At 39.6% G+C, this 10,926-nt stretch overlaps 1 protein-coding gene across 2 annotated transcripts; it reads left to right on the top strand.

Annotated features, from left to right (window-relative positions):
* Positions 1 to 632: 632 nt before the first annotated feature.
* Positions 633 to 9,850, top strand: LOC130165243 (calcitonin gene-related peptide type 1 receptor-like). 2 transcript variants are annotated; one of them, XM_056370325.1, is made up of 13 exons: positions 633 to 807; positions 2,960 to 3,022; positions 3,597 to 3,747; positions 3,860 to 3,967; positions 4,370 to 4,482; positions 4,573 to 4,664; positions 4,919 to 5,033; positions 5,130 to 5,283; positions 5,374 to 5,434; positions 5,525 to 5,591; positions 6,605 to 6,823; positions 7,125 to 7,166; positions 7,625 to 9,850. In XM_056370325.1, exons 2-13 carry the CDS (start codon positions 2,972 to 2,974, stop codon positions 7,829 to 7,831), a joined length of 1,380 nt encoding a protein of 459 aa, XP_056226300.1. In that variant the 5' UTR covers positions 633 to 807; positions 2,960 to 2,971; the 3' UTR covers positions 7,832 to 9,850. The 2 variants fall into 2 exon arrangements, with proteins under 2 accessions (XP_056226300.1, XP_056226299.1); XM_056370324.1 differs by lacking the exon at positions 633 to 807 and having other exon boundaries at positions 1,805 to 3,022.
* The last annotated feature ends 1,076 nt before the right edge of the window (positions 9,851 to 10,926 follow it).

Raw genomic sequence — 10,926 nt, 5'->3', positions numbered from 1 at the left:
AGCATCTCTTCTGAATAATGTATATATACAAATATTCTGTGTCCTGCTGTTTAAATGAAGCAACAGGTTGCTCATGATTTGCAGAACTCAGACCCTAAAGATCATGACTTAACATTTTACATATTACTGTGTGCTAGATAGTATAGAAAAATAGTCAATACACTACAAAACCAATATACTGCAGAAAAGGTCTTATCCATCCAATATTTTTTCAATAGACGACAGTAAAAGCATTTTCTGTCAGAGATAAGCATCATTATTTTAATATTCTGCATTTCATTTTTTACTCTTGTGCTCACCTCATAAATCTACAGATACATAAAAATTAAAATGGTAACTTACATTTAAAGAAGCAGAAGACCTATGTAAGCAAAGTAACGGCTTTGTCCAATAAACCAAAGCCAGTAAGTTGCTTTGCAGAACTCAGACCCCAACAATAACTTAAAGTACACTAAACTTGACTTATAGTATGTATGACATATAATAAAAATGATCAAATTAAATGGGTGTGAATTATTTCAATGCTTTGTGATGTCCATTACACTGTAGGGATGTCCCCCTGTGTGGCTGCACAAAAGACAAGCATGTGATGTCATCCACAGCCCCCGTCAGGTTTTATCAGGACAGCTCAGTGTTGCTTCTGACTCCGGTGCAAAACACACAAGCTGAAGGACTGCTCTTGACGAAATTACGAAGACAGTATTGCATTGTTTTTCTTTTCCTGCAAAGGCAAACTCTCAGACTGAAGGATTACTCTTTGAGACCTGGCAAACACTGTGTTTTAAGAGCTTTTCTGCTCCTGCAAAGGTAAGTTTAATACTTACAGTTTTTCAGCAAGTAGGCCACATGGTTACTGTTCGAGCACTGTGACTACAGTGCTGAAAACAGGTTAAATGTTTATTTTTGAGTGTCATGCTATCTATCTATTATTAGATTATTAGATTGTTATGTTAGATTATGTTGTGTTGCAGATAGATCAAAATATATTTTACAATGTTTTACAGTTAAAGAGGGCAGCTGGAAAACAAATTATCTTTTTATTTCGTGATAAATCTAAAAGTTATATTTCAAAAACAGTAATATCTTTCAAAACGGCACTGATTTCCTGGGCACATACCTGCCTCTTTGAAAGGGCATTAAACATTGATCCCCTTCAGATGTTGATCTTTTTCACATTACAACAATATTTATTTAGGCCTCCAGGCACTCCAGATGTAAAGTAAGGAGAATTTAGAGCGAATACATCGCGAGTTTGTAACAGTTCCTAAATTTCCTGCTTTCTCTAACGTACTAAAAAGCAAAAGAATGTTTCCAATATGGAATTTGTTCATCCCACTTACAATTCTGTCACACCTAACACCAAAAAGCTGTTCACATGGCTAACATAAAGTGGTGAAAAGGCTTTTCCTGGGCCAATGTGTTTGTAATAAAGGGTACTTCTCACGGAAAAGTGTGTAAATCCTAATGTTCTGTCATAGATGGCCCACATAATAAGGGAGTAACTTCACTATGCGTTATTAAATGTCTGTGTTGGCCATTAGGGAGGTATACTGTGTGTCTTTGGGTGTGTTCAAGAAGATATTAATCTCATAAACTGACAGAGAGTTCCTGAATTAACAGGCAGGAGAGCCGGATATGAATTAAGGTTGTTGGTCTGTGTCACGTTATTATATCACAACTGCTTTTTTTTATTGCAAATGAGAAGCCAACAATTTGTCATGTGTCAGTGTCGTACTGTAACATGACTGAGAGCGCAAAGTGATAAAGATTTTGACTTTGTGAAGGATACAGAGTTAATTTTAAATGACAAGATGACAACAGAAACTGAAATGAGAATTTAAAGATTTTTTTATAGAGTATAATGTGCGATAGAGACACACAGAGACTCTGCTTTATGCTTTATCACACTGTGGGTACATTACATAACATAAATTGAATTCCACCATCTTTTCACAATATAATGTTGCACATTACACTACAATAAAGTTGCCAGTTGCATATGTCTCACCTCATCCTACAGCAATTGCTTAACATTTAGATCAGCATATGAAGCATTTATTGAGCTGACAAATACTTTTTGTAAGTGAGTTTGCAGCACATGCTCTTACTGTATTTGCCATATTGACAACGTTTAGGCTACACATTAGTTAAACATGCTCAATAGGCATAATAAGCATGCAGGAAGGAAGCTGTGGAGAACAGAGGAAGCAAAAGGCCACGTCTGTAATGTACAAAAAGGAGAGACCTGCCATTACAAAATAAAAACAACATGGGATTGGAGATATAGATCTGCCGTTTACAGAACAAGGTTACAGATCTGGACTTCTTTTGGAACATTTTTAAAACAGTTTGAAACTGAGTTATATTTATGTTTATTAATTAGATGTTGCCGTTTTCCTTCAATCAAGTCAAACACACGAAAACAAATTCCACTGATAGACGATACAGTAATATACAATAAAACATGCACTTTTAGCCTCTTGTGTACGACATGCCAGCATCTCAAAAGTGTCAAACTAAGTCATTGTTATAAAAACCTTTTTAACACTGAAACAATCTGAAAAATAAGGTTCTATAAAGTACAGTAATACCGATGGAATTACACATTTCAGATTGTATGGGTATGACAGTGCAGAGCACGTGAACCAGATGTTGAATCCAGCTCCTGTCAACACCAGCAAGTGTTGGATTCATGTTAGCAGCTGCTGCAGCTCAGGAAGCATTATTCTCATTGAGCTCCGGGGGAAACTATTTGGGATAGTGTTGAAATTTTTACCTGTTCCTCCAGATTGAATAAAAATAACATTCAGTGAAACATTAAAAATAACATGTAGTCTGACGGACTGAACCTGTCCTCAGAATTTGGTGTGTCTCTCTCTGTGTATGTTTCCTGTACAGAAACACATAAAGTATTAATATTCCACTTTTTTGTTTTCTTAACTACAAACTAACCATGAAGATCAGAGCACAGATGGACCTGAACTGCCTCATGTTTCTTCTGGTGCTGTGCTCCCTCAATCAGGTAACCCTCTCAGATACGCTGCTTTCGCTGTATATGTCACCTTCACGAATTCAGGAAAGACATTCCTGTACTGTATGTTCTCGTTTGTTTGTGTAGCTTCACCCTTCGTTCATTTTTACATCATCCAACGAGTTTTAAGAGCAATTTTATTAGATCGATATCTTAATTCATTTATATTATTATTATTATTTAATTTAGTTGTTTAGGTTTCTGTATTTTGAGAGTTGATCAAAAGTGATGCAGCAGAGCCTGAAATATCCAGACATTAACGTCCTGATATGAGTCAACTTGTTCCTACACCTAGAGGGGTGTCATGTAAGACTGCCTGGTACATGTCCAGCTCCTCATGCTCCGTGTGTAATATTCTCAGACTGTTCTTTAACAGAAGACATTATTCTACTTCCTGTGACATGTAAAATTGGTGGAGTGTCCCTTTAAATGAGACTTGAATTTGTCACAGTTGCTGTAGATGTGCTCTGATCTCATTGACAGTTGCATCATGTGTCATTTTGCACTTTTGTGCATCTGTGTGTGTGTGTGCGTGTGTTTGCGTACTGCACTTCAATAATGTCAGCTGCTGGTGGCGGTGGCAGGCCCCGAAGACGAGTACCAGACACATGTCCATCAGGGTGAGCATCAGTCCACACGGAACAAAATCACCACCGCCCAGTATGAATGTTTCCAGAGGATCATGAAAGAGTCACAGCGTCCATCAAAAACTATAGGTGAGGAGAACATGTCAAAGGCTGTGGTAAAGTATTTTCATACTATAATCTATTGCATACCAGCTTTCAGTCCCACTGCTGTGTTACTGAGTGCTTCCTCTGTTGTCGGCAGGGCCAATGTGCAACACAACATGGGATGGATGGCTGTGTTGGGATGCAACTGAAGCTGGCCTCATGAACCAGAACTGTCCAGACTACTATGATGACTTTGACACTTCTGGTGAATTTCTCCAGCCTGCTTGATTTCTGTCTATTCAGTAACAATAATTTTGCACATTTACCTACTATATATCAACAATAACAACAACTTTCTGAAAACAACAAGTTCAATTTCTGCTCTCTGGGGGATTTTTAAATTGAGGGACCTTTCTGATTATGCACTTTTCCTTTAATGTGAAGGACTAGTCCAACATTTTGGGAAATATGCTCAGTAGAGAAATATAAATATAAAAATGATGTTAATGTGAAAAGCTAGGCTAATCTGCATCCTGTTGCAGAACGCTACAGTGACCTGAACTAAAAAACGCAACCTCAAACCATTAACAAATGAAGATCTAAAATAGAGACTTTTGTGTTTTTGCTGCACGTTTCTAAGTTTTCACTCCTCTAATTTGTCAAACAGCGGTGGCATCCAAGGTCTGCACAGAGACCGGCGAGTGGGGACGCCACCCGGAGAGCAACAGAACCTGGACGAACTTCACAAACTGCAACGTCGACGATGCACATCACAGGAAGGTAAGGAGGAAATAAATACATCAAATTAGAGCAGCTTCATTGTCTGTGTGTTTGCGGAAAAAATGTCAAGTTGTATTCATTTTGTTGCAGGCAGTCATGACTCACTTCTACTTGGTTATGATTGGTCAAGGACTGTCTCTGGTGTCTTTGCTCATATCATTGGGAATATTCTTCTATTTTAAGTAAGTGCAGCACAGCTTTCTTTTTTTACTTTTCAGTTTTATTCTCTTAAAGCCTTATGTTCTTTATTGTGTAAAATAATTTGGTACAACTTTCTAATAAAGCGTACTTTACTCAGGGTTTATAAGCTATAAATGATTATCCAGTCAGGTTGCCAAATACTGACACACAGTAGAAAACATGATTTAAAGTAAACCATAAAGCTAGATGTTGAATTTCAGGGCATAATGTGTCTCTCCTTCTCTGCCGCCCTCAGGAGCCTGAGCTGCCAGAGAATAACGCTCCATAAAAACCTCTTTTTCTCATTCGTGCTGAACTCAGTCATCACCGTCATCTGGCTGAAAAAACAGGAACACATGGACAACGATACCGTGAGTGATTTGACTCGATCTAAATCTGATATCTGCCCCCGATATGATTATATTGCACAAAAAGACACGGTGCTCATGTTGCTTTTTCCATTCCAGGTAAGCTGTAAGCTTGTCATGTTCGTCCACATGTATTTGATGAGCTGTAACTACTTCTGGATGCTGTGTGAGGGAATCTACCTGCACACTCTCATTGTTGTGGCTGTGTTTGCAGAAAAACAACATCTCATATGGTATTACCTGCTTGGGTGGGGTGAGTAAGGATCGTATGTAGATATCTCACTATAAACATTTGACTTGTCTTAAACCCAAATGTCACAAATGTTCTAATTTGATTTCGCAGGTTTCCCACTGGTGCCGTCGGTGATACATTCGATAGCACGCCACTTCTACTACAATGACAAGTGAGCATCTCCAAAGATATTGTTGTAAATAAGTCATATTTATCCACATGGTACTGCTATAAAGTGATGAACTGATCCGTGCTTTCACAGATGTTGGGTCAGCTCAGATACTTCCTTGCTGTACATTATCCACGGCCCCATCTGCGCTGCACTGGTGGTAAGCGCTGAACTCCTGCGGGAAATCCAGACTTGCCTTTTACTAATGATATAGAACCATACTATGGTCTGTTATGTCATTAGTTTTGGGGGAAAATAAACATATTGTGTGACAAAAAAAGATCTTAAAGTCCACATACTAGCTTTTTCTGCTACTTTTGTCGGCAACTGTTATCACACGGCTGAAGCTCTACACTTGATGTGCAGTTAAAACTGGCTGGCTGTGGACTGTTGGTATCTTCCAGATGTGTAGTCTCATGTTATATGAATCGGACTCAAGTCGGACTCGGGTTCTCTGATGACTTTAGGCAATCCTCTGCTGCAATCAACAAAAAACACAATGTATCTCACAAAACATTTGGCTCAGAAATGACAAATCATTGTATTGCTGCGAGAAGGGTGCAGAATAATAAACGCTTGACTTGAGGCCTCATGTCCGAGACTGGAGACTTACTTCCCCAGTGATAATCGGAGAGGTCTGGTACGCTGCCATTTGCAACTCTTGTTGTTTTGTCTGGTCACTGTGAAAGTGAAACAGGTTATCAGTTGGATTAAGGACATGTGACTGAATTAATTCCCCTCTTCACCCCCCCCCCCCCCCCCCAGATGTCAATAATGGAAATAATTTCACTTTCATATTTCTTTTATTTTAAATCTTTTTTCTTACTTGAACTACACTTTGAACTACATGGACTCAAACCGCCATGGAGTCCTTGGAACCAACTGAATCTAATCACAGCCTTATCAAAGTGAAATAACTCTCTGGTTTTATGCTGCATGGTTTCAGTAGCTTGTTAATCGGTGGACAGTTCTGTCTCTCATCATTCATTCAAGTTAAATCATTTGAAATGAGAGATCTTGGTGGTAATTCTGAGGTGTGGAACCAGGCTGCAACACAACCGTAAACACGGTATATTTAACTTTTTATGCTGTAAAACTGCATCTATCAGATAGTCCAGCATTTCCTTCATGTCAGGCCTTTCCTGATTTCATGTGCTGCCTTCTTGACTCCAGGTGAACCTTTTCTTCCTGCTGAACATCGTTCGGGTTCTCATCACCAAGCTGAGAGTGACGCACCAGGCCGAGTCCAGCCTCTACATGAGGGCTGTGAGAGCCACCCTCATCCTCATCCCGCTGCTCGGCATCCAGTTCGTCCTGGTCCCCTACAGGCCCCACGAACACTGGGCCTCCGAGATCTACCTGTACATCATGAACATCCTCATGCATTACCAGGTCAGTGCATACGTGCAAGGAGTGATTGCACTGAAGAGAGAAGAAAAAACACTCTTCTTCTCCTTTTTTTAAATGCAACTAAATTGAAATTAGTATTAGTAAAAGCTCTTTTTTTTAAGTATAGACTTGATCCATGTGGAAATATCCTCAGTAATGATGCAATGGTTGTGTAAAATTACAAATATTTTCAGGATAGGAGCATGAACATGTGACACTGCGGACCTCTGCAGCTGTTTGAGCTTAAAGGATTTCCCCCCTTGTGTATTTTCTCAAGACACATTTTCTTTTCCCCCACATGCAGGGTCTCTTGGTTTCTACAATATTCTGCTTCTTCAACGGGGAGGTGAGCGCAATGAGCTTCATTCAGCTTCATTTTATTAATGATGGCATCTCCTTTTTCAGAATTCGATTTTGCATTCGTCACGCATTTTAATGCGTCGGAGTCACAGTTAATAAATCCACTGGCGTCTCAGCCAGTGGGTTTTAAACTACAACAACATGCTAAATTTCATGGGGTTTTTTTATGCTGTGTCACATTTTATTATATTTTTTATCACATATGTGCTTGGTACAGATATGTAAGGTAGTGAAGAACATTTTGTTTTTTCCTCAAGACTCAAAGAAGATGAAGTTTTGATGTTTATGCACCAAATATTTTTTTTTGCTTTCCTCTTTTCAAGCTCTACAGCCGCACACTGATTCACAGTTAAGATAAAATGTCAACAGAGTGACCTTTTTAACCCGTAGGCCGTGTCGGGCCGTCCATCTTACATCCCCTTTGTTGTGTCTTTGTTTTGTTAGGTCCAGAGTGTTCTGAGGAGACACTGGAACCAGCAGCGGATGCAGCTCGCCGGCACGTTCGCCAACGCCGACTTCTTCCGCTCGGCCTCCTACGTGGCATCATCGCTCACAGAGGTCCACCGCTGCTACAGTATAGAAAGCCACACCGAGCACATGAATGGCAAGAGCTACCCGGACATATTCAGATCGGATAGTCCTTTTGTGTGAGGGTGGCCCCTCGGGAACTTAAGGCACTGCCCTTCTTTTTTTTTTTTTTTTTACATTTTCTTTTGTTACCAAGAGTGATGTTTGCTACTGTTAATGACACCTCCGTAGCTTCATACCTTTGACATTTTTCGATCTCCCAGCCAAACAAAAACACGCAAACATTCACACTCGCATTTCATTACTTTTACCAAAACAGAAGGAGCTTGAGACCAAAAAAATCCCACGAATATTCAAAGGGGACTGTCGACAGACATGAAGAAGAATCAACTAGTCTCAATATTTGGCATTAATACAAGGAATTGATGCAATTTTTAATTTTTTTGCATCGTGTGGAATAAACCTGAAGAGCTCTCTGTGAGCGAGACGCTGTTCTAATGAGCTGACGGTTGAGATCTTTCAAAGAGGGAAGTTGTGATTGTCTGGGCACATAACTCTGTAGCAGTTTCTGCCACGTCACGCCTTCAAGAAGGGAACGGAACAAAGCACAATGATTTCTGTGGGTAGTAGTGATTAGTACTACACCAAGTGGACATGGAAATCTAAAAAACAAACAAGTAAAAGTACAATTACAGACATGAAAATAAGAAATAAACAGCCAGCTCGCTGTGCTAAACGGCCTTTCTGCTTCTTCGCCACTTCTGAATTGACTCTTCTATTTATGTGTAATATCCTCTTTGCTAAATGAAACAAATAATAAGGTTCACAGTACAATGTTGTCAGAAACATACGCTTACATTGCGTGGCTTAGCAGCAGCAACAGTACCTTCTAAGTCAATGTTGTGCTAGGCGTCGCTGTTTTTCACGTCATATCTGATAATTCCAAAATGCTGGAGAGGCGACTGAGAGAGGGGAACAGGGAGCGAGGAGAGCATGAGTTTGTACATATATTTGATTGTGTGTGAGCGTGACACATGTCAAGGCACAAACTATGAATTACTACATTGTATTTAGACTGCCATTAGTGTACTTTGTATATTTTTTACCAGTCAGTCAGGAGCATATCACTGTAAGCCATGTAGTCAAGCCCCATAAACCACAGCTGGTTTGATTATAAAGTGTGAAGAGCAGAGATTTCATGTCACATGTTTTAGATGAATCTTCAGCAGGAACTGACTTATATTAATTCACTGTCTGTCACCTCCAGTTAGAGATGAGAAGTATATTTCCTGATGAGTGAAGAGCTGCTGGTTTCAGCCTTCAGATACAGGAATTACAGGCCAATCTCTCCTGCAGCGCTGATAACTTATTGTAATGTTATAAATCACTTAAAAGAATTAATTTGACAATTTAGGAAACATGCTTATTTGCATTCTTGTGGAGAGTTAGATGAGGAGATTGCAAGACAGCGAGTTAGCATTATTAATTATCATTATAAACATATAATGGAATCACGGAATATTTACGAGACTGGATGATTACATGGTTTTACAGTGATTTCTGCACTCTTGATATCACAGGTGTTGTAATTAGCAATTAAAGAAACCTCAGATACAACCCGGATGTGCTCAGTAGTGGGTACACAGTCAGATATTTACTGTATGTTACACTGGACATAGCTAAATACTGTGTGTGTCACTTTGTCTCGGCTCTAATGTCGGTTTGGTGTCATTCGTTTCTTTAAGCGAGAGCTGGGTCCTAGGCCCGAGTCTGGCCAGCATCTGGCCTGATTCTGGCAGCCGGCGAGATTATCTGCCGCATGCGTACCGAAATCGGCCCAGATGTAGAAGCGACATCTCACATCTGACAAATATATATATAATGTATGTGCTAAAATGTTATAAAATTCAAGGTTCACTTAATAGCTTTCTCTCGAGCTTTCAAGCTTATTCTACGGCCTTTTTCAGCGAATGGAACTAAAATATTTAAATATTTTATCACAGATGAACCTTGATGTTAAAAAACATGTATAGTTTCCCAAGGTTGGGGCTCATTCTCATTTTTGTACCATAGTTTTGTCATAAAATTCAGTTGATGCTGAAGTAATAATTCTGTAAATAAAAGATAAGGTGTTTAAACTGAGATTCAGTAAAAAAGAGTCACTATAATTGTGTTTATATTTGAGTGTTATTCTGTATGGTGCAGTTTTAAAACACAGACAAAGGGAAGAAAACATGTAATTGTATTTTCTTTTTCTCTCACATATCTAATTAAGGGCGGGATTTCCTTGTCTGACCGACAGAAAATGTTTCCCACTGAAATGAATATTGTTTCCAGACAAAGACGGGCGTGTTAGTGTCTGTTCCTCGTCCAAAACATATGCGGACAGGTACAATTAGGAAGTCCCAAAGGAAAAGTGCTATATCCATCCTTTCAGTTCATCATTCATCAAGTGCAAAACGGACAAGCTGCAAAAGAACTTACCGTGCCACTCCAGATGCAAAGAACACATAATGATCAAAAGCATGTGTGCAATGTATGTGACCATTAATCATTACAAGTAATTGTCCTATTTACGAGCTACTTGCACGCCTGTCGTAGTTATGACCTCAATCCACAAAAGACTGCGAATTTCAGCATCATCACAGTAATCACAAGAACATCCCCTCCCGTGTTTCTTTGTGCAGAACTCTAAACATCTGACATTTTCACAGAGCCAAAACCACACTTTTAACTTGCATCCTGTCACATCAGCACGAGCGATGTTGTAGTATCCTGTGTGAGTTGCGATTGCACGCGTTTCCTTCAACGCAGAGATTAAAAATAATGCAGAAAAACTCAGCTTGTACCTGTGATCGCTCTCAGTTAAGATGTTTTAGTTGTTTACCTATCACAACAACATCTGATAAACCCCACCGCCCTTTATTTACCTCAGTGGAAATCAGACCGGTGGATGTATTGCAGGCTTCCTGTTTCTAAGAATACATTGCCATTGAACTCTTGATCCATCAGCTCTTGTGTGCTGGTAGTAAACACTTCCTCACTCTCATGACTAACACTTGTTTACTGCCTCAACTTCCGCGTGCTTCCACCGAAACTTGAAGCATGTAGCCGATGTTTTATGCACAGAGGGGTTTCTAACATACGAGTCGGCAGCACTTCTTTCCGCAGGACACGGCTGTGAATAGAGACACAATATGCCACACATGCTCCCCTGC

This window comes from Seriola aureovittata, chromosome 24 (assembly GCF_021018895.1).
Source record: "Seriola aureovittata isolate HTS-2021-v1 ecotype China chromosome 24, ASM2101889v1, whole genome shotgun sequence".
NCBI classification, from domain to species: Eukaryota; Metazoa; Chordata; class Actinopteri; order Carangiformes; family Carangidae; genus Seriola; species Seriola aureovittata.
Note: the sequence above shows the minus strand (reverse complement) of the source record. Positions and strands in the feature narration are given on the sequence as shown.